This window comes from Lutjanus erythropterus, chromosome 2 (assembly GCF_056507025.1).
Source record: "Lutjanus erythropterus isolate fLutEry1 chromosome 2, fLutEry1.hap2, whole genome shotgun sequence".
Classification (NCBI taxonomy): Eukaryota; Metazoa; Chordata; class Actinopteri; order Lutjaniformes; family Lutjanidae; genus Lutjanus; species Lutjanus erythropterus.
The window spans coordinates 40,721,927-40,746,395 of NC_139318.1; the positions used below are offsets into that span (position 1 = coordinate 40,721,927).

At 39.2% G+C, this 24,469-nt stretch overlaps 2 protein-coding genes across 2 annotated transcripts; both read left to right on the plus strand.

Moving 5' to 3' along the window:
* Nucleotides 1–7,031: 7,031 nt before the first annotated feature.
* Nucleotides 7,032–13,756, plus strand: dram2b (DNA-damage regulated autophagy modulator 2b). Its single transcript, XM_084739829.1, has 8 exons — nucleotides 7,032–7,233; nucleotides 8,611–8,805; nucleotides 9,360–9,427; nucleotides 10,505–10,647; nucleotides 10,739–10,916; nucleotides 12,487–12,569; nucleotides 12,863–12,955; nucleotides 13,250–13,756. The coding sequence occupies exons 2-8, from the start codon at nucleotides 8,675–8,677 to the stop codon at nucleotides 13,382–13,384; spliced, it is 831 nt and encodes a 276-aa protein (XP_084595955.1). The 5' UTR covers nucleotides 7,032–7,233; nucleotides 8,611–8,674; the 3' UTR covers nucleotides 13,385–13,756.
* A 2,899-nt stretch (nucleotides 13,757–16,655) lies between these two features.
* c2h6orf89 (chromosome 2 C6orf89 homolog) lies at nucleotides 16,656–22,954 on the plus strand. Its single transcript, XM_084739842.1, has 8 exons — nucleotides 16,656–16,791; nucleotides 18,816–19,094; nucleotides 19,310–19,475; nucleotides 19,683–19,831; nucleotides 20,265–20,416; nucleotides 20,938–21,073; nucleotides 21,589–21,712; nucleotides 22,147–22,954. The coding sequence occupies exons 2-8, from the start codon at nucleotides 18,906–18,908 to the stop codon at nucleotides 22,227–22,229; spliced, it is 999 nt and encodes a 332-aa protein (XP_084595968.1). The 5' UTR covers nucleotides 16,656–16,791; nucleotides 18,816–18,905; the 3' UTR covers nucleotides 22,230–22,954.
* Nucleotides 22,955–24,469: the final 1,515 nt, after the last annotated feature.

Consider the following 24,469-nt stretch of genomic DNA (forward strand, 5'->3'; position numbering starts at 1 on the left):
ACTGTGGCTGTTAAGAATAAGTGCTCAGATCAGATCATAGTTCCAGATCACTCCACCAGCCGTCATTATGCTTTCTGTCACCTTTCGTTATTGTTTCTGCGTGATTTTATTTTTCTATAGTTTTCTTATTGTCAACAAATCCCATGAAAACCAACGATGTGTTGGTTGTCTCGCTCATTTTTTGACTTCCCTTCTCTGGCTTTTGCACTCTGCCTCAAACTCATTGGTTCCTACTCCTGATGTAAGTCTTTAGAAACAATAATTTCCCCGAACAGCTGGTCGCTGTAGTTTTTAGCAAGTGTTACACAAACAGGAGGAAATAGTACATTTGTTGGAGACTATTTTCAGTGGTGGATTAATCCATCTTTTGTGTTCTATTGAGTTTTCCCGGCAGCAAAGTGTGTGTGTGTGTGTGTGTGTGTGTGTGTGTGTGTGTGTGTGTGTGTGTGTGTGTGTGTGTGTGTGTGTGTGTGTGTGTGTGTTTTCATGGTAATGAAGGAACAACAACAGTGTTGCTCATTGATGTGTTTTTAGCAGTTTTTTTTGCCAACAAAGGAGCTCTGTGGCAGTACAGAAGCGTATTGTTGCTGCGCCCGAAAAGGAAAAATAGATCACTATAATGTTATAACTGATGTTTTAACAAGATATGTTTCATGTCATTATGAAATACAAACTTATGTTATAGCAAGAAACTTTTCTCGTTCTAATAATATACTTTTTATCTCGTTTAAATATGAAAGGTTTCATGTTATAAACTGATAACTAATGTTTAAAATATCACATTATTAAAAAGATAAATGGTACATAGTAATGTACTAAGTTTTATGCCATAATAACATGAAAATATCTTGTTATAACATCATACTTTCTTTTTCTGGTGTGACAGTAACATGCTGCTGTAGTGGCACAGCGAATTAAGATGTCAGACTTTGAATACACTTGTTGTGCTCGTTGGTTTCAGTCTAACTGATGGGATTTGTTGACAGTAACCAGACTTCTCCTCTAAAATGAACGACTACCTGCCACCATGACGGTTATTTATGTGAATGTCACACTCCTTCCTGTGCTGCCGGTGGATGAATCACTGTTTTGAACATTTGTTCATTAATAACATAACCTGGTCGACATTATGTTTCTCCCCCCGCCAAAAAAAAAAAAAAACATACCTGCTGATGCTGAACAGGTGCACGTGGGCTGAATGTGTGGGCGATGAGGTCACACGATGACATCACAGTTTTTAAGGTGGTGACTGACGAGAATCGGATCAAACTTTTGTTCCTGACAGTTAATAAAAACCTGTTAATTTGAAGTGGCTGCTGCTCACTCCGCCTCCACGTCTACCAACATCATGTTACACTGTTAGACCGCCTCATGCTGAGTGGGTGTTTGATGTTGCTGCTTCTGAGGAGAACCTGTAGTGACGGCCTGTATTAATGTGAGAACATGTTTGTGCTTAACAACGGAGATCAGTTTGTTGCTTTTGCATATTGTGCCTGTTATATTTATGTTTTGTCAGACAGTTCCATCGACAGATACTTAACTACATCACTACAGTTTGTTTAAAATGTCGAAGATCCACAAAGTGTCGACTGTAGTGAGAGTCTTTAATGTGCAACAGCTTTAGAGCAGCGTCATCGTCTAAACTGGATGAGTTCAGGTCGTAAACCACAGTTAATCTGACTGTTGCTGAGAAAAAAAATGAGAAAGAAGTTGGTGTGATGCGTAGAAATAAGGCTTTAAAGGGTCACTTCACTTAAATCACAAACACATTTATCATCGAATGCCTCGTGGTACTTTAAAGGTCCAGTGTGTTACATGGATTTATTGGGAGAGAAGGAAGGTGTTTGCAATCTGCAAACTCACCACTAGATGCCACTTAATCTGACACACTGGTCCTTTAAAATGGAATATTAGTGCTCTTAAACATTATTATGAGATTTATGGAATAAAGATGTAAAAATATATAGAATTTATGTTGTTTAAAGCAAAACAAAGTTGTGTACAAAGTTGGAATTTGTGAGAAAAAAGTACTGAAGTGGTAACGGATATGGTTTTAATATTTTGAAACGGTAGTGAAAATAAAGTTCTAAATAGGTTCACTGCTTGAGAGAAAACAAATTTAATGTTTTCCCAATAAAATCAATATTAAACATTGCAAAGAAACATCATCATGAGAGCATAGTTACAAAATAGTCAAAATATTATGCAAGTGAAGATGTAATTTTTGAGGAAAAAATCTAAATGAATAAAAGAGGTACAAAGATAAGGTAAGACAAATGTTCCGGTGTTTTGAGAATAATGTGATTTTATTGTGAAAGAAGCAACAATTGTTTTGGAAAAGGCACACTGCCAATTTGACAAAAGAAATCTATAAAGTTTCTACAAAATGAGAATGAAGTAATCTTACAAAAAAAGATGTAATATTTTAAGAATAAAGTCCTAATAGTTTGAGGAAAAGGTAATATAAAGTTAAAGAAAAAAATTAAATGAGAAGAAAGTTGAATAAAGTGAAACAAATAATGAAATTAAATAAAGTTGTTCAAGATTTGTCACAGTATTTTAAGAAATAAACATAATTAAACGTGAATAAAGCTGTAATTTTACATGAAATTGTTTCTGAAAAGACCCTGCTGTTAAATTTTTCAAATGTAACTTTCCAAAACTTTGAGCACCACAAATTAATCCAATAAATTACACCTACCTGTTTTATTTTGAAGGAAGAAATCTCAGTGGACATCTGCGTTGTCGGATACTAACTGGGGATATTATGTTTGTGATTTGTGTGAACTGAGCCTTAATTTATCAGATCTCACTGGGTAAATAAATTTTGAGGTACATGATTTATTAAAGAACAGTGTTAACTGACAACAGTCGCTCCTAGAATGTCCCATTTAGATTTTTTTTGTTTGTTGTTTATTTTCTTCAGTGGATATCTCTGTACAGTCATGTCTGTTCACACGGGGTGTTTCAGGAGAAAATGGGAAATGAACTGATGCCCTAATCTGCATGTGTACTATACTGCTGTACAGTTTGTACTATAGCTGGAGATTCTTTGTATAACCCACAAACCTGAAACCCACGACTGAACAACTTTTCATAACAACTCTGTGAGATAACAGCATCAACAGCTCATGTGCATATAGTGACTGATGTCAGGTCAACTCTCTCATTGTTACTAGTAAAAGTTTGCCTTAAACCAGTTTGTTTTCTATTGTTTTGTACAGAGAAGAAGAAGCCTTTCATGATGAGCATGTTGTCACTGTGTGTGTCTCGACTCTGGAAAGCTTGTGTAAAAGTTTGTCTTCTGTTGGCCAGACTGCCAAGCTCAGGTATATCACCAGTGTGCAGAACAGTGTGTTCTTAGATTAACAAAAAAAAACAGAACAAAAATAAACAGAAAAGATCACCTGACAATCTCTCCTTCACCTACCAATGCAAATAAATTTCATACTCCCACCTGGAAGCAGCTTTCTTCTTCTGTGTTTGACTGGAAACTGGTGGATTCATGTCCTCGTTCCTCGTCCGTGGGGAACCACCGATGATCCTGCTGAAACGGCGTTCAGTACGCAGTGCCTCAGGTTCCAAGGGAGGGTGTGTTTCTTCATGATATAGTTCAGCAGGTTTGGAAATTCGCCGATTCCACTCTTATGTCCGTTAAATATACAACAGTCTGTCACAGCATCAAAACCACCTGCCCCTCATGCCACCAAAACAGCTCTGACCCATCAAGACATGGACTCCACAGGACCTCTGAGTGAGTCTCGTGGTATCTGGTACAATGTGTAGGATTTATGGGGGTTTTACTGGCAGAAATTTAATATAATATTTAGAATAATGCTTTAATTATTGTATAAGCACCTAAAAGTAAGAATCCTTGATTTTTCATGACCCTTTATCTACAGAGGGCGTCAGTCCTCTAATGGAGTCATGTCATGTTGCACCTCCATGCAGTAGAAAGGACAAACCAAGACTGGCTCTGTATATCTGCATTTGGTGTTCTGGGTGAGTTTGGCGACCAGTGTAGGTTCTCCTACACCCCTGGAACAGGACAGTGAGAAGGAGGTGTTTGCAATCTGCCTCACCACCAGATGCAACTAAATCCTGCACACTGTTTCTTTAAGTTGTGATGTTGAGGCTGCACAGATGCAAAGATGCTTGATCAGATTGAGATCCGGGAAATTTGGGAGCGAAGTCAACTTGTCGACACCAGGCCGGCCTCTTCTGTCGCTCCATTGGCTACATCTACCATGATTACACAGCTCCATACACAGCAAGCTACGCTGCACTGTGTGTTCTGACACCTTTATATCAGAGCCAGCATTAACTTTTTCAGCAATTAGTGCCACAGTATCTCTTGTGTGAGATCAGACCAGACAGGCTGGACTTCAGTCCCCACATGCATCGTGATCCTGTTTGCCAGGTTGTCCCTCCCTGGACCACTTTTAGAAGGTACTAACCACTGCTAACCATCACGATCTGGCTTTTGAAAGATCTTCCATTTTACATCACCTTGAACAAGTGACTGATCATTTGCTCCCTAATATATCTCACCCCTTGACAGGTGCTATGGTAACAAGACAATTAATGTTATTCACTTCACCTGTCAGTGGGTTTTAACGCAAACAATGCATGCTGGGAAATCTGGCAATATGCTAATCATGTTTCTTTGGACACTTGAGACACCCACAGAAATTTGCTGTCATAAGCGACACAAGGCTGATGTCTGATCGTGATTTTCAATTTGGAAAATTAATTTTAGCGTTAAAGTCATGAAACTATTCAATTCAACATGTGCACCACACAGCACTTTATACTGCTGTGGTATTACCATGTAAAATACCCTCTATATGTATGTTTAGGATGGTGCAACACATTAGCTGATGCCTCACAGACAGGTTTCTGGTTCAGACCTTTCTGTGTGTAGATCTCATGTTCTGAGCTCGCTCCAGTTTCCTCCCATGTCTACAGCTTAGTAATTATAATCATAATGCATTAATAATGTTGTTTTTCTTTCCCCCTTTTTCAGGCTGGCTTTTTTTTCCTCTTCCAGCGTGGTGAAATCATGACCTGCTCTACTCTGATTCTGATTGGTGAGCACTCCTTGCTTTCGTTGGTTGTGTTTGTTAGGTGTGTGAGGACTGAGACTGTTAGTATTACCCAAATCTCACACCTCGTGCCTAAACCTAACCACCCCAACCAGCGAGGGCAACGAACACCGTCCAACCAGACTCAGGTTATGCCTTTGCCAAACTTGGGGGAAAGAAAGTCACTTTCAGGACACCATGTAGGGTTGGTGGTTTGCATGTATTATTTCCCCCACAAGACTCTTCTGCCACAGTTTTCCCTGTGCAAAGTGTGAGTGTAAACTTTAACTTTGGAGAAGATGCGGTTATGGAAGATAAACTCTCGCAATCACATGGACACATCGTCAACAAGCACTAGCCAATCGCAGCTCAGTGGCAAGAATAGTACTGGTTCAGGCCAGATTGCTCTGGTTTACTCCCATAAATATATCTACATAGAATAATCATTAAAAAAATAATAATCACTGCATTTTTATTCAAGATAAAGAAGGCCTTCAGTTCATGAGGATAACTGAGCTTCAGTGCATGCAGAGGCAACGTCTAGCAAGTCATGCAGAGCTGCAACACCATCGATCACTCGGCTGGAGGAGTGACAGCATCACCTCCCTTAATATTCATGCTGCAGAGGCCAGCGGTGACTTGCAGCTGTAGCCTCACAATTTTTCACATGGGAGAGAAAGAAAGGACAAAACAGATACTGCAAACTTCTGAAGAATAACATTTGCATCTCAGGTGTCCCTTATGCAATAATTTAATGAATGTGGTATGATACTTCAACCAGTGCAGTGTATAAAAATAAACTTGAGAAATATAATTGTATATGATCTATTGTACACTCAGCAAACACTTATAATTTAACAGCTCTGCCATAAATATTTGTTTTATTAAGCTTTTCTCTGGTACACCACCATCACACTGATCTCAGTATTAAACATAAAGTAGAATTATTGTACGTGAAGTACAGGATGTCACTTTAGCCTCTATGAAATTGTGATGTGCATTTTTCCACATTTTTTTTTTATATTTTATAGACTAAATGATTAATCAGAAAATAATCAGCAGATTAATCGATAAGGAAAAAATTTTTGTTAGTTTCCCTCTCAATCATCTTTGTCCGATCCTTGTTTTGCTGAATACAAAAACATATACTGAGAAATACAGGCACAGTATTTACGCTACAAAATCTTTATTTTGAATTTTTATATTTGTTGCTATTTATTAGTAGTTTGAAACTTCACTGCCCAGCTAACCCATAACATTCCCATAACATTCCCATAACATTCCTTCCAGGTTTTAGTAACCAGAATATATATAACAAGGAATGTTAAGGGGAAATGTTTAAATAACCTTCCAGGAACATTCTGGTAATGTATCGACAGCCTTCTATGAGAAAAAAAAAAACAAAACAAAAACAAAACAAAACTTCCCAGGTTAACAGCTAGGAACTGTTATGGGGAAATGTTCAAGTAACATTCAGTTAACCTTTTGCAGAACAATCTGGGAACATAACAACATTAACTGTTGATCTAACATCTTGGAAATGTTATGCAGGAATGTTCAAGAAGCGTTCCCATAACGTAAATGCAAATGTTCCCAGAACGTTTTGGGAACCAGAACAGGTGGCTGCCACCCTGAGAACATAGAGATAAAACAGCCACCTTCAGTTTCCTCTGGCTGAGAGTCCGGATCAGATGGAGGACTCATGTCTATAGCTGGTTTTGCTGAGTTCACCTTTGGAGAAAAAAACCCAACAACAACAACATATTGATCTCTACAAGGCACTACAATAAATAATGGTTTATCAACACTGTAGTTCAACTGAGGCCACACCTCGCGCTGTTATTCCAGGGGACATTCGCCTGCGAGGCAAAGTACAGGACAGAAAAATTCCCACGCGGCTGTCGCTGACATGCGCATGCGCGTTTCACCCCTGGCTGAACTACTACTACTACTACTGCAAGGACGCTGTAGTGTTAACTTGTAGACTTTATTTTTTTTTAAATGGAAGAGTGACACACTGGTCCTGCAGCATACCGAGGATCAGTGACTTTTATCGGAGGTCTGAACACCAGACTCCGGTTTGGAAGGAAGTGATTCAAGCAGTTTTGTTGCCTGACGAAGATTATGGTCGCTGGAGGACTCGAGTAACGTGAGTGTCATTATGATCAGTTAAAAACCGACTGTCAGTCAGTGAGGCTGGTTCACGTGATGTTAACGTTATTGCTTCACCGGGACATCTGTGTAGTTCAACAGATAAAACTAGCTAGCTAAAAACGCTGAAATATAACGCTAACCGTTGATCGGTGAAAGCTGACGTTAGCTAGCTGTGCGCTATAATGTTAGCCAAGTGGTTTTAAGGTATTAAAGGTATTGATGTTGTAGTTATTGTATGCCGTTAAGTGTATCGTTTGGAGTCTGGTGTTTTCTCCGGGAGTTAATGCTATTTTGCGAGATGTGAAAGCTAAGTTTTTTGAAAAACCGTTAAACGGTCAGATTTTTAAATGGAGTTTGGTGCGCGCGAGCCTGGTTCTCTATGGCCGAGAATATTAACGAGGCAGTTAATTTTAAACACTTGAGTCTGACTTTCTGTTTCACTTCCTCAGTGCGAACAAAGGCACTTCTCTAAACGGCCCTATACACTGTTTCATATCGTCTCTAATCTCTTCAAGATAACGCTAACGAGTCCCAGGTGAAGCTGTGGATGGAGGAGCTTCTTATTGGGCTCATTTGAGATGAATTTTGCCTCTGGAAGTCACATTACTAGTCTTTGTAAACAATATTGAGCTCAGTCTACAATAGCTGGTGTTTTAACAGAGTCTGATAGATCAGAATATTAAAATTCCCTATATTGATAATCATGGTAGTCTTTTTAACCCAAATATGTATTAAATTATTGGTAGTTAATCAACAAATTAGCAGATTATTGTCAGACTATTAGCGCTCAAGGTGACGCCTTCAAATGTCTTGTTTTGTCTGGCCGACAGTCCAAAACACAAAGACATTAGTTTACAATTATATAGATAAGAGAAAGGCAGTGAATCCTCACATTGGAAAAACAGAAGCCAGAGAATGGATGGAGTATTTTAGTAACAAGTGACTAATTGATTTAATCACAACAAAAGAAAATTAACAGAAATGTTAGCATCAGCAGTCAAAAATGACACATTGATTTCAGAGCTGCAACGATTAATCGATAATTATTAATCGCCAACTGTTTAGATAACTGATTAATCGGTTTTAAGGGAAAAAAAATCTAAATTTTCTGCTTCAGATTCTGAAATGTGAATATTTTCTTAGTTCTTTACTTGTCTGTAACAGTAAAGTGAATATTTTTGGCTTGTTTTGGGGTTTTTGACACTTGAGGACGTCACTTTGAGCTTTGGGCAACATCGATCAACGTTTTTCATCGTTTTCTGACATTTAATAGGCAAATGACTATTCATTGATTAACTGAGAAGCACAGATGATGGTCGCTGCTGTCAACTATATAACAGTGTGTATATCACTGTTTGTGTGTTGCTTACAGGCCCAGTGAACCAGCAGCACACACACACACACATACACACACACACACACACACTGAGGAGGCCATGTGGTGGTTCCAGCAGGGCCTGTGCTTCCTGCCTGCAGCGCTGGTCATCTGGACGGCAGCGTCCTTTATCTTTGCTTACATCACAGCGGTGGTGCTGAGACATGTGGATCCTCTGGTGCCTTACATCAGGTCTGAGTCTGGACACACTCTCATATACTCTTTCTGCTCTCTAGATTTGGTCTGCACAGTTTAAAATGAGCAAATTCGTATTATTGCTTTTTTTTTCTTTTCAAATCTCTCCCCGGGAATGTAGCTGAAATTTGGGCTTATTTGCAATATTTATAATACACATTTATTTGATTAAATGACCAATAGTTTAATCAAACAAATGTTAGAAAATTGTTAAAAATCCATTTTGCAGTTTCTCAAAACACAAGGTGATTAATTGACCATTTGTTAATCCCCTTCTTACTGCTACCATGCCTCCCAATCTTTCAATATAACAGTGGCAGATTTAACATCTAAATTTGATTTTAAATATTACGTTATCTATGTGTCATTTGAATTTATTTGGATACTGATGACAACATATGGTACATCACTTTCAGTATAAACACTAGAATGAATCTTTTTACATTTCTTACATTTCTGTTTATGAACTTCTTTTTTTAACCAAAATCTTTTTTTCTTATTTATCAAAATAAACTACATTTCTCTGTATTAAATAACTTTGTATGTTGCAGTGACACAGGAACAATGGCCCCAGAGAGGTGTGTGTTTGGCATCATGCTGGACGTGTCAGCCTTTTTAGGTAACACACACACACACACACACACAATATCAACGTTCAAGGTCTTAATTTGTCAAGTGTACTAAACTACAGGCGTGGGAGTCATTGCAGGCTTGAAGCTTCCCAGTGGTACAGAAGATTAAAAAAGTAATGCAATAAAAATATATTATAGTTCATTTAGAGGACCCACTTCCACTGTGGTGAACTTCATAACCCTTCTGGTACGCAGGCACAACCTCCTACTCACACTACGCTCATCAAAGATGTTATGCAACATCTCAGCTGGAAAAAAAAACAGGTTCCACTGAGAAATACACAAACTTGGCGACACTTGGCCTGTCTTTGATGATATACAAGCTGAGCAACAAACAGCTTCTTAACTCTTAAATAGAACTAGGTTATATCTAATGTGAGATGCCAGTAATCCTCATGTAAAGCAGCTTTGTACCTTGGTTAATCTTCATACTGTAAATGTGCTGGACATGTCTGTTGTTTTTTATGTGTCTGTATGTAAATTCATTAGTTTTTTTTTACATTTATATGTATGATTTCTTAATTTGTACACAGTGCATACTGTTTAACTCAAAAACCATGAACAGACTTCAAATAATACTAATATTATATAGAGCTGCAAAGATTGATGATTAAATTATTTGCCAACAATTTGATAATTGATTAATCAGTTTGAGTATTCTTTTAAGGGAAAAAAGTAAAAAATGATTTGATTCATGCTTGAAGACGTCATCTTCATTTTATAGGCAAACAAGTATCAAATTAGAAAATAATCGACCGATTAATTGACTATGAAAATAATCCTTAGTAGCACCCTAATACTATATTAATAACTTATAATTAATACTTAAGTAACTGTTTAGTATCTTTGATAACTTTTATGATCAGTTGATTGTACAGCTGTTAAATATTCTGTCCTAAAACTTGTCTTTATTTACAAAAGTTCAAGAATTTTTGGCTAAATGTTTCTGAACAAAATATTGGCTGATATATGGTAACTGGACTTTGATTATTTTTGACAGATTGATTACTGTGTGTGTGTGTGTGTTTGTGTGTGTGTGTGTGTGTGTGTGTGTGTGTTTGCAGGTATGGCTACAGTGTACGTGCGTTACAAACAGGTAGAGGCTCTGACAGGTGAGGACGAGCTCAATCTCAGGAGACTGAACCGTTTCGGGCTGCTGCTCGGTCTGATCAGCTCCTTCGGGATGTGCGTCGTGGCCAACTTCCAGGTGAGTGCCGCTGGTCCTGGATCAGTTCACACTGTACGGTGTGTGAAGTGTTGATCGTGTCAGCAGGGAATTTGTGTGTGTGTTAGAGCAGAAGACCACGCTGTTCTCCATGCACCTGGTGGGGGCGGTGCTGACCTTCGGGGTGGGGGCCCTCTACATCCTGTCTCAGACGCTGCTCTCGCTCAACATGCAGCCTCACGTCCACAGTAAGACCATTTATCTGGTCCGCCTCGGCATCGGAGTCTGGACGCTGTGCAGCATCATCAGCAGTATCCTTTAATGTGGTGACAGCTGGAGACACAGCTGTGTCCAGCTGTGATGGAACAAGAGTTTATTTACACAAGAGTCAGTAAGAGCAGAGTTGTTTAGAGACCACAATGACTCAATGACAAGTTTCTCTTATTTCCTAAGTCAAAGCAGTCCTGAATGTGTATTTCCACAGGAAACAAAGTGATATTTGACTGACTGTTAAAAGGACAGTGAGACGACACGTGGACTCCAGCTTTTCTTGTGTGTAAAGACTCATTTCTCACATCTCTTTTCCACATGGGGAAAAACTTAACACGAGTAACCTGGAGCTTCCAAATAACTTGAACTCTCAAGAACCTGCGGGGCTTTTGTTGTGGATTCTTCATTGTGTTTTACAAACCATGCGACACGTGGACAAACGTCATTTTTATGAGCTGTTTGATGGATGAGTGCAGGTCATTTGTGCGACAGACGACAATAGAAGAAGTGTGCTAATATTATTTTTCCATTCCATTTAAACGTCAATATCATCAAAGTAATGGAACGACCTTACTTACAGTAGGAGGCAGGCAGATTGACAGAAAGGCCTTTTCCATTTTTGTTTTAATTTAATGATCAGTAGCATAACATGTCATGAGCTGTGTTTTCATCAACATATTTTTATGCACATTTTGAAGAATTACATTGGAAAAGCTCGATGGAAATGGTCAAATTTTAAAAAAATCCTCAGTTTTGCAAAAAAAAGGTTTTTATGCTTGCTTGAGGTGTTTTTTTCTGTTTTTCAGAAAGAGTTAATGCACTTAATTGGAGATGGAAACACTCTTTTCTTTTTTTAAGTAAATACTGACATAGCAAACATTAAACTCACATGACTGATCAGCTGTTTCCTCTGACAGTCTCCTCATGTCTCTCATGAATCTATAATACGTCCACGTTCACTCCGCACAGACCTGATGGAACCTTCGTCACATTAATAGATGAAACTAATAGACATGTCAGATTTCCATCCTGTACATTGTTTCTCACTGTTTGAGGTTTTGCTGGAGCGTTTAATGAAATCATCTTGCCTTGTGCAATGTTGTAATGGTTTTCTGACTGTAGAAGTGGTGCCACCTACAGCTTAACTTAATGAACCAACTCCTAAGAATTGCATAACAGAAGTGGACAGAAACAAGCATTCATTCATTCATCCATTCATGTGATACATTTGGATAAAACCCAGATATTGTCACAGTTCTACTTTTGATTTGTTTCAAGCAACTGGAACTAAATTTGCTTGGAGGCGATAATACCAAAGATTGATTTGAAACACACATATGAATATTTGAAACATGCTTTGTAAAACACAACTGAAACACGAAGCAGAACCCAGCAACACAACCTCAGAGGTTATTAAAAGTTCACATTACAGGAAATGTCCTTCAGGACAGTCAGCTGCTCTGTACCTTCAAATCATGCTGAATCATGCTGTGTATTGAAACACGCTCTCCTTGCAATGCTGAGCTTCACAGCGAAACACACTTCCTGTTGTATTAATGTCGTGTTGCAGAGCAGTCAGCTGTGATCCTTAACAGCGTCCTCTCCTCTCAGTGTTTGTGTCATCAGTCATCATGTACAGCAGTCTGCCGGGAGTGGACGTACCTCACAAACTGCACTGGACCCCTGGAGAGACGGTCGGTAATCTTCTGTCTGTGTGGTTTAATGTGCAGCATTAGAGCTGGGTTTCATTTCTTAAGTACAAATGCTGATATGTTAACTAAGTTTCAGTGCTGATACCGAAATGATCCCTCACTTTAAGAGACATAAACGTGTTTCTACCTTCTCAGATGTTACATGTCGTCTAAACACAAGCAGCTTTAAAATAATTTTGTCTAATTTAAATAATTACATCTTTTAGTTGGTAAGGAAACATATTCATGTTCGCAGCATCACTTCGACATTTAGGTTTGTATCTTGTCTTTTTCAGGGCTACACAGCTCATATTATCAGCACAGTGTCTGAATGGTCCCTGGCCTTCTCCTTCATCAGTTTCTTCCTCACCTACATCAGAGATTTTCAGGTACTCCACCTCATCTTTTCATCCACACAGCCGCTGAAGGTCCAGTTCGTTTTGTTTTTGTTCATCATATTCACTGTAAATGATGGAACATTATTTGGCCAACAAGTATCAATACTAAATAAAAAAGGTTCTAAATTCACTTCGACAAACGAGCGTCTTAATTACCTTGAAATGATGAAATTAATTTTTATTTCTTCTTAAAATGAATAAAGATAAGAGTTTTATTATCAGATTGTTTTATCCCTTCTTTTGTGTAATGTTTTCTGTTGTTTCTGTCTTTTTTTTTTAATGAAGAAAATCAACTTGCGAGCAGAAGTACACTTGCAGAGCAGCCACCTGTACGACTGGCCTCACGGTGGCGTCGCAGCGTCACACCACCACAAACGTGAAGCCTCAGAGTCATCTCCACTGTTGGCAGGAGGAACGTGACCAGCAGCACAACATCCTAAAAGAACTGCTTTTACACAGATTTTACTCGTTTTCCAGTAATTTTTAGTAAGGACCTTCTTAAAGCTGCTGTGGTGGCTCTTAAAGGATCAGTACACCCAAACATAATCCCTGTTCCCTCCACTGTATAGAGGTGGAGACAGAAATCTCAAAATTTGTACAAATAAAACCAAAACTGACAAAGGGGGAAAAAGAAGATTTAAAATTTTTTGTAATTTGTGTGAACTGACCCTTTAAACCCAAATATGACGCTTTGCACTTTTCCCTCAAACTGCATCGGTCCCTCTCAGGGACTTTGTCCACTTCAGCGCTGCACTTTATATCATTTATACTTGATATTAAATGTTAAAATGAGCCACGGTGTTTTACTTTCAGTTATAAGTTAAACCTGCTTTTCCTTCACGCGTCCATGAAGCCCTCGACGGGTCATACGGTAGAAAAACTGTTAAAAAATTATTGCTCGCACACAGAATATCAAACTGCTTATCAAAGCGCTGAGTTTCCAGTCCATGTACGGCACACGGGATTGTTTAATGTTTTCACAAGTTTTCTGACACCAGTTATCAATCTGTGCATTAATTTAACTGCATTACATTTGTTTTTGGGGGTATTTCAGTAAAACACCACTGAATATTACAGTGTAATTTCCACGTTTCACTGTGAAGGCCACATACATATTGCAGACTCAAATTATTACTTTTACCATCACTCAAACTATGCACAGTTCAGTCCCTCCAGGATTTCGTGAGCTTTTTGGAGGATTGTTGTGGCCTGAAATGGCTCGTGTGACGGCAGCTTTTCTGAAAAATTATGATGCATGTTGCAATGTTTTTAGGGGTTTTTGCTATAAAGTTGCCAGAGCACAGAAAGATTTTTTTTTTTCATTCATTTCTTTTAATTAATTAAAAGGCTAATAGATTCTAGCTGCTTTATTCATAAATGAAGAAATGCACCTGGGAAGTATTACACAAACAAGCAAGCGTTCGATAAATGTTGATAAAAATTACAAACCTATGAAGAACCCATGATTGGTAAAACTCATGGGAACCTACAATGATTGGTCAAATTTGGACAAAAGTTGTGACGTCGTGCAGAATTCACGAGGATTCAAACTAGTCTGACAAGAACTGAACAGCTGAAGAACTGAACAGCTGAAGAACTGAACAGCTGAAGAACTGAACAGCTCCCTGCTGGAGAATCAGCAGCCTCAGAAATGTCAGACGGCGGTGTTGTTGCGTTCCACCAGAATAATTATATATTTTGAATTAAATCTATTCAAATATATTTGAATAATAAATAAGCTCAAAATAAAACATTATAAAAAACACCATTACATTTGCTAAATTAATCATTCTGTTCCTTTATTCTGTCTTTAATGAATGAATGATTAACTGGATTAAATAACTGACCAAAGCATTTATTATTAAAATGTGTTTGCCTTTTCTATCTCACGGTTCGTTTGTCTACTGTTTTGATGTTTACAGTGATTCTTACCTTAACAGACTGTGTATTTTTGAGATCCAATAAACATATTGAATGCATTATTTTCTCAGTATTTACAAAGATGTTTTTAGCATTTTAAATCGCACATTGTTTACATCCACATTTACGAGCTATCAGTCGTCTGTGTCGGCACATTACTGACACAAACTGCAGATTAGTGGACCAGCAAGAAACAGTTGTCAGGAATGTGCGTCAGCAGCATAACCAGTCATAAAAACATCACTCCACAGCACGACAAGCGGTCAAAAACTCCTCAGGGGACCTTTAAAATCAAAGACAACTCAGGTTTAATATGAAGAGCTGTAGGCATCCAAAGTCCAAAACCAACAGCAGGCCAATCAGAACTGCTGCTGCTTTATGGGTAATTGTTTAGGTGGCAGACAGCTGATGCCTCTCTCTCTATCTCTCTCTCTCTCTCTCTCGCTCTCTCTCTCTCTCTCTCTCTTGCTCTTTTTTTTTTAAAGGAAATTGTCTCTAAATTTAATCAGTTTAAAACTTTGTAATTTAGTAATTATCACTGATCAGTGTGACACACTCCAGACTCCACCCTGAGTTGTTACTGCACATTGAGCTGTTTTCTGGTGACTGCTGACTGAAAAAAAAAAGATATTCTCACAAATATAACTTCATATTTAACACTGTATTCATAACTTTGATTTAAAGCTTCACTAATCAATGTTTTCGATATTAACATCAGCTGACTGTAAATGTAAAGTTGTGAATGCAGAGAATTCTGTCTATTCTACGGATATTTTAGCCTCTTTTAGCTCCTAGTTTTGATCAGTTAGAGGCTGAAGAAACTGCAACATTAAGCAGCTAAAGAGGCATGTTTTTTTTCAGGAGTTGGTGAAGCTCAAAGGAGAGAGAATGTTGGACTTTTGTTCATCATTTGGCCACAAACATGACAACTATGGGATGATAATGTTGATCTGTGACTGCAGGATGAATAACTTTTAAATCTTTTTAAAAAAGAAAAAGTATTTTCCAGTTATTTCAGAGGTCATAATAGCCTGCTTGTTTGTTAGTTGGAAACATTCTAGACTTATGGATGTGATATTTGCCAGCAAAACATACAGTATAAGATTGAGAGGATTGTTAATAAATTGTGAGCCTGTATTACAGTTCAGAAACAAGACCATGTCTTCTAATATGAGTGCCAAATCTATTAACACTTACATAAATCAGTAGAGCAACTTTTGAGAATAAGTGCATTCAGTGAAAAATGAGAAATTAGTTCAATTTCAGTTTTATAAAGAGAACATTCTGGAGAAATATCTACTTTATTTCTGTGCAATAAGTAGTGTGATAAGTGGTAATAAGTCTTAATGTGGACTTTTATTTTGGATGTGGAACTCAACAAAAATATAAATGCAACTCATTTGTTTTTGCTTCCATTTTTCATGAACTTAAGTAAAAGATCCAATACTTATTCTGTGTGCACAAAATATTTATTCAGTGTCCTTTTATAGTGACTAGTCCATGGCACATGTGCAGTAATCGTGCTGCTGAATCAGAATCATGCAACACCTGTCAGGTGGATGGATCATCTTAGCAAAAATGGGGTGTGAATTTTAACAAATCTGTGAACAAACCTTGAGATAAATAAACCTCTTGCGTGCATATAATCAGCCTATATTTCATTTAAACTCATTAAAATTTGAGCAAAAACAAGCGTTACGTCTTCATCGTGTATCTTCGTCACCAGTAGGCGGCGGTGATGCTGCAGTTTGTAAATAATCAGAAGAAGAAGAAGAAGATCCGGGTTGTTTGCTGTGGCAGCCATGCTCATTAACTAACAAGCTAGTTTGTTTTTAAAAATAGATTTATTTTGGATTATAACGTGAGGAGGAAGAGACCTCAATAACGGCGGTGTATGTCACTTTAAGGTGAGGCTTTCGGCTTTCTGTAGTTTCCTTCAGGAGACGTAAACTGACAGTTTTAACCAAAGCTAACAGTTAGCAAGAGCAAGCTAACATGTCAGTCAGCTGGGAGTTGATCACAGCAGCTCTGCCGTGGTTAGTTAATAAGTTTCTCTTTCGCCAACGTTAAATCATATGAAGTTAATGATCAGAAAAGTTAAATGGTGCCATTTTGGAGCTGAGTTTGTCGTGAGTTTACAGGTGACTGACGGTTTAAAACACGGTTCCTGTCTGACTTAACCTGACGAAACACGACGAGGGTAAAACTAAAGTAACCATAGTTTCCTTTACTGAGTCCACCTGAAGGTTTGTCGTTGTTCCTGTGTGGACATCTGCGAGTTTGTTATTGTCTCTATTAAGCTGGAGACACATTAGTCTATTATTGTCTCTCTACAGCCTCTTCTAGTGTGTCCACTGACAAGGACGACTGTGTTTACATATTTGCATAGCCCGACATCACCTGGCTTTACCCGGGGAGCACTTCTGCAAAATAACAGGAGGTCAGGACCCAGTTAATAATCAAACACTAATATTAATGTTATTTACCAGGAGAAATTAGTACAAAACATGAAAAAGGCCCAGTGTTGTGCAAGTTCAAACTTAAAGACAGCTTGGTCAAAGTTTGCTCACAGGACCAAGTTCACAGTCCTAAAAACTGACCAGTTCACCTGAACTGTTCTCCGTTTTTTGTCTGATTCTTTTATTTTATTTATCTGAAGTAAAACTTCCTCCCATTTGCGACACTGGAGTCTACATATCGACATTTTACTAAATGGTGGCCAACATTCATGTTTTTGCATGTATTTTATTTGTAAATGTAAAATTACTTTTTAATGAATTCAAATAACTACTAGAATATTAGCCTAAAAAACTCAAGTACCTTTATTAGATACTACAGCAGTAATGTGATTACTTTGAGAAGTGCTTTTATTTGAGACACAGTGGGTTAATGTGACATTTTAAGTGTTTAAACTGCCCCCAATCACTGTAACCGTTGCCCCCACTGAGGGGACGATGGTAACGCTCTGACTTCTTGAATGATTTTCAAAATTAAAATCTTTACCTTATTTGTGAAAAATAAATCAATTGTATTATTAATTATTGCAAATATATATGCTTATAACATATATAAGAGGTCTGTGACCTATGATGGAAGATTGAAAAAATAAAAGTTATAATTAACTCCTCAAATTCTTCCTAAAATTAACTGACTTACCAATTTATTAACTAAATGAACTTGATGGAAGGACTGACAGATACATATTATATTTTACTGTATTCAATAACTGCGTCTGTATTTTAGTCGTAAATAAAAAACTCAAACCTCTTCTATCCTGCAGAAATCACTAAACATAAACCATAATTATGAACTGTTTCTCCCAGAGACAGAATGATTAGCTTGTTTAAGCTCTTTTCGTATGAAATAAACATTTCTTCATAGCTTTTGCTCCTCTTAAGCTAATAGTTGTCTTTCTCTGCACAGTTCGTTTGATCCTATTGCACTTCAAACAGCCTGAAAGGCCGTCACACAAAGATCAGCCTTCTCTGTTAGAGCCGCAGTTAATCCATCATATAAAACGGACATATCTGTCCCTACACCCTTGAAAAACAGAGCGAGTCTCTTTATTTTAATTGTGAATTAGAAAATGGTTGGAGGGCCACCCAACACTGTATCAGGGGCCAGATTTGTTTAAAGTGTGTTAGTAGTCAGTTTTATTCCAGGATTAGGTTAGTCAAGTAAATTAATTTCATCTGTTTTCAGTTAACTGCTAACAGAGGCTGAAACATCAGTACTGTTGCTTTGGTAACCTGTAGTTTCTGATTTAGACAGTCAAGAATATGAGATGAGACAATATTATAAGTTACTGTAGGTGGTACGTTACAGTGTCAGGTGTTATAAGGATGCTCACCTGGACGACACATTTTAACATGTCAGTTATAATAACTAGCTGGCTTTTAAAGTTCTGAAATGACACCGGTTTTCATTTCAGATGACTTCGTAGGTGACACGATGCTCCTGGAGCCCGCAGCAGCTGAAGATCGACGCGTTTGACAGAGAAGCCGCCATCACCGCTGCCGTCATGGGGACGACGATGAGTGAGCCGTGTATCTACGACAAACTGTCCGAGAGCATCGACATCCTCCGCCAGTCGGGCTACCGCTACGGCATGTCGGAGAGGGAGATCGAGAGGTTCATCAAGCAGGTCCTGGAGACCAACGAGCCCCGGAGAGAGCCTCCACAGTTCCCCATCCTGAGGGCCACCATAAAGGTCAGGCTGATTAAACATCTATATAATAATCACTGAAGACCTTTATCACATAAAAATTCCTAAATATGCAGGTTAAAGCCTCTTAAATATGAGCATTTGGTTACTTTTCCCTTGGCTGTTGTAGCGTATACAGTCAGAGTCTAAAGGTTAATTCCTGCTTTGTGAGAGGAAGAACTCATCTCTCAGTGTCTGCGATGTCCCTGTTGTCTCTGCAGTTTGTGGTGGCTGTGGGTTTCTTGCTGGTGGCGGTTCTGGCCTTCACGTACCCTCAGAACGCCCCACAGCTCGGTCTGGTCAACCTGGGCTGTTACAACTGGTCGTCGCCCCTCAGCCACGTCCGCCTGCTGTCCCTGCCCATCGCCAAGAAGTACAACCTGCAAGGTCTGAAGCGTGATCACTCAGTCTGTCTTTCTGTGTCAAATTTCTGTCACCACCACACACAAACATGGTTTTTCACTAAACACTGAGTGTCTAAAGGAGGAAAACATTTAATATTCTACTACTTAAATGTATAATATGCAACATTTCTGCATTAAAATGTCTAAAATGACTAGACCTAAGTGATGAAGATGTGTGTGTGCTCTGCAGGTTTCCATGAATGGTGGAGTGCCGGCTCTCTCAGGCAGAATTTGGTCAACTGTTCAGGCTGTGCAGAGATCTCGTCAGTGCTTGAAGTCCCAGAGAGCCTCAGGGGGACCGTGACACTGCGACGGGGGCCGCAGCTCGTCCTGCTGAAGGTCAGAGGTCACAGACGGGGTTGGCCACTCGATGGGCCTTCCAATGTGACACCCATAGGTGCAGACTTTGTAAACGACAGCTTAAACGCAACACACATACAACATACAAGTTTACCTTCTGACCATCAGTTTGAATTACTTTGACATTATTTCCAACAAGTAAGGGTCTTTTAGTTTTTTTTGTCAGTTTGGTTGATGCCTCTACTGCTCCAGTACCCATGAGCCTCAGCTGCTGTTGCAGTGGAGAAGAAGAAAGATTTAATTTTATTGTGATCACAGTTAAATTCTTCGACTTTTAAATGTTTGCACTGTGACCCACAACAATTCCATGACGTTGAGCAGTCAAGTGTGATAAATGTCTTCCATCCGACCATTCTCTGTTTGTTCCTACTGGTTTCTGTTTATTTAAACTGGTTCATACTGGTCTGTGCAGGGCGGGGAGTCCCTCAGTGTCCAGCGGCAGCAGCTTGAGGAGCTCTACTTGGCCCATTCAGGCTCCATGTCCATCCTGCTGGAGGAGGACGACGGTTTGCAGAACCACAATGACGGCCTCCCACAAGGACCCGCCAACTTCACTCTGCTCTGGTACGCCGTTTTGTTCAAAGTACAGCTCTCCATGGGTCCATGACCCGACCTAGAACCTGAGACAGACGGTCCGACTTGTACTCAGTCAGATCAGGTTAGGTCTGGTCTCGTTTTACTGCTGCGGGTCAATATGTCTGACACAGAAATGGATATGCATTGATCTGCGTTTACTCAGCGTCCGCTTGGAAGAGATTGGATTGGAAAGAGTTTTCAATCGGTGTAGAGAGGAGTGGTGTAAAATAACCTTGTAAAAGTTTAATCTGATTGTTTCTCTACAGTTGATATAAATATATTCTTTCTGATGGTTTCAGTCAGATTGAAGAAGTGTTGTACATCTAAACAGAGCCACAGAGAGAAAATATTTTAGGAAATCAGTGGTTAGAAAAGCTATAAGCTGTAGATTTTTGCTTACAATAGCGAACTGCAAAAGTCAGCATCAACAGTGTAAATTTCACAGTAAAGGCCCACCACTGCCTATTTAATAAATGATTATGACGGAGGATTGTTGGTGTGTGTTTCAGGAGGTTCAGCTCTGGGACCAGAGAGAAGGTGTTGAGGTGGCTCTTCCCGAAGGCTGAGCTCTGCCCCCTGCTGGACAGCGCCGGCACCATCGTGCAGCGCTGCCTCGTCACCCACAGCACAAACTCCCAGAGCAAGGTGAGTCCAGGTGTCCAGGTGTCCCCACACTGACAGACAAAAGATGTTACTGTTACAGACAAAAGTGATGTTCTATTACAGTTTAAGACACAACACTGACTATTTACAGCATTTCACGCAGACTTTGGGTCGGCCGAATGTAATGCTGAATATTGAAAAATCCATATGGGACCGAAAACGTTGAACGTATGTTTTGGGATTATTGTTTAATGTTGTTTTCTTTTAATATTTGCACATCATTTTTCTTTTCTTAATTTAGTCATTTTTAAACGCAAATTGTTTTTTTTTCCATTGACAGCTGTTTGTGTCATAGATTTGCCCCCACCTTAAAAGATTACATTTAGATTTACAGGTGTATGAAAATACAGTTGAAAGGGTGTTCTCGTAGTCACGTGCAGTTGCCGGTTTGTTTAGTAGCGGAGTCTCGACCCTCTCTTCTGGTTTGTATCCCGCCATGGTTTACCACGTGAAGCCTCAGCCACGGTTCTAACTTTGAGCCGCCGCCTGTGTTTCAGGGTGTCGGGGTGTTTGGCTGGCTGGTGGTGGGCGAGGGGCTGCCAACGGTTCGAGTTCTGCCCGTTCAGCGCTGTCAGAAACACTGCAGCTCCTTCAACCTGTGGCTCACGCCTGGAGACATGGGTAACACCTGCCACACCTGTTTTCATCCACACATTTTCACTTCAGACATTAGAAAAACACTTTGGCTCTCCGCCCTCAAGATGACAAGATATCCTCAGGGCTCTGTGTAAAAGACATAAATAACTTGTGGATTACCACAGCAGACTGATCTTTGTATAATTCAAAAATACTTTTTCTCCCTCTGCCCAATAAATAAATGCATATGTAAATGAACTTTATATGGAGCCCCTAAAGATGTTTTTTTTTACTTTTTTAAATTCACAGCAAATTATTTTTGTGCACAAAAATAGGGACCCTTAACAGTCATTCAAAAGTTAAATAATTTGTGCAGTGTACATATATATATAAATAGATCTCTCACACTGATTTTTGTCAGTTACTGTCTGGTCTAAACACTCAGTTCATGGTTCTTCTCTGACCTTTGACCCGCGCAGTGTACGCTGACCCTCGGTACTGGCAGATGGAGCTGTTCCCCGGCCGAGGCCAGAACATCATCTGTGACGGATCGGCCTTTTAACCTCCAGGCGGAGCCAAGCGAAGGAGGACAGACTTCAGGACTGGGCTTTGACCTGCACGTCGCCTGTGAATGTTTGACTCCCTGCTGAGGCGTTTTTTCGGAGCTCGTTGGCCTTTGTGTGGCCCCGCCCACTGATGCCTTATAACCCTCCGGTCTTTTCACTGACGCCCCGCCCCGTCTGATTATCCTCCCAGTGTCCTCAGAGAACTGGAAACCACTGCACACATGACTTCAAGGGTTGAGGTCAGAGGATTGAGAAGAGACTTTTTTGACTTTGTCCTTGTGCAAAACAGCAGAGCATCACCGGTCTGTAAACTCTCTGCAGGCCTCAGATGTTCTGGATGTGCTCGTGCCATAGCTTCAAGCAGATGTCTAGCAATTAAAAAAAAAAAACCCAACATGAAATCATTGGGTGTGTTTCTCTTTCAGAAAGTAGTGAAACACCGTTGAGTACGTTCCCAAACCCCTGAATCACAGGTACAGCTACACTTTGTTCGGTGATTCAAAAACAGGTCTGGTGTTGTGCTCATCGATGCCTGTTTCCTTGGTTACCAGTCAATCAGCGCTTCATAGGTGGAGTTAAAGGGGTAGTTTGGATTATTTTATGTTGGTTTTATGAGCAATTAATCCATAGTCAGAGTATTACGTACAGTGGATGGTGTTCGGCTCAACCCCAGTTTGGAGAAGCAGCAGGAGCACTGGTGTAGGAAGCTAAGCAATGTCCTGCTGTGGACAGGGTCAACAGCAAAAGGTATTTCAGCAACTTAAATATATATATAACAGTATTAGTTTAAGTATTCGCTGTCAGTCACACAGATTGAGGCAGCAGTAGACCAGCAGCTGTTACGTTCTGTGAGGTAGAATTGCTGATTTCTTCTATAGAGTTTGGTTGGTTTAGAGAGAACAATATTTGCCTTTTATAACTGCAGTTTCCCAGCAGAAAAGGCTGTTTGACGGAGTTAAAATATCCTAAATATAGTGCTGAACATGTCCACAGCAGGTCATCGCTAAACTCCTGTGCTGGTACTCCTCTCTGCTTCTCCAAACTTGAGGCGAGCCAACTGTCATCTACTGTGAGTAATACACCGATCATCATACAGCCGCACTTCAGATAATCTGAACGACTTCTCAGCTGAAGATGATGTTGGCTTGATGGATCAGGAATTGAATGAGTTTGTTGTCGGGACTTGCTGGATGTTCACTACCTCCTGAAGTTGTGAGACACACCTGCAGCTTCACCTTCTGCTCCCCATCTGGTTCTTTTCTCCACGTTAAAGGGCCAGTTCACCTAAGTTACACAAAACCAACGTTCCCTCAGTTATCTCCGGTGGTACTTAAAACCCACTGTCAGCAGTTTTCATTGGAACTTAATTGCAATTCTCCTGACATATATTGTTATTTAAATAGATTATTTTCTGTAGATTAATTTTCAGGGTTTTGGCCATATGCATATTACTATTAAAACGGATATGCTTGTGCCAATAATAAAACTTATTTCTAAATGAAAAAGAAAATGAATAAAATTATATGCTGCTGATCGACAACCTCCAGAGTTCATTATTAGGCAAAAGACAAATCACAGCTTTGTAAATAGAAATCACTAATTTAGCTCATATATGAGATGTTAAAATAGTGCCTGTACTTGACATTGCTACCCAGTTATTTACAAAAAGAGAAGCGATATTTATCTTTGATTGTAACTTGGCATTAACGTACCTGCAGCTAAGTAAAGTAAAGATCTGAGAATAAACCCTGGGTAAATTTTTTGCAGCTCATTGACACATGAATGAGCACATGAGCTTTTGCGTCATTAAAACCTGCAGCCTTTTAGATTCAGGGTTCATTCGTGTGCTGGAAATCCTTGAAAATGCTTGGAACTTTAATGTTTTCAAGCTTTGAAAAGTGCTTGGATTTTGGATAAGGTGCTTGAAACTACAATAATAATAAATTGCTAACTGTCTAAATTGTTTGCTTTTTAGATAAAGAAGTAAAATAAGTTGGATATCTGCTCAGCCAGGTTATTTAGGACGCAGGTCTACTTACAGACATTTTGAAACATGTGACTTTGGTGTGTTTTCCTTTAATTTATTATTTATATCACAAAAACATCTGATTTAATGTGGTGAAGAAGTGAAATTAATCATGGAAGTGTATGTATATAAATATGTAATTTATTACAGCTGTAAAGTGCTGGAACAACTTGAAAATGCACCTTGAAAGAATCTGGAGAAGTGCTTGAA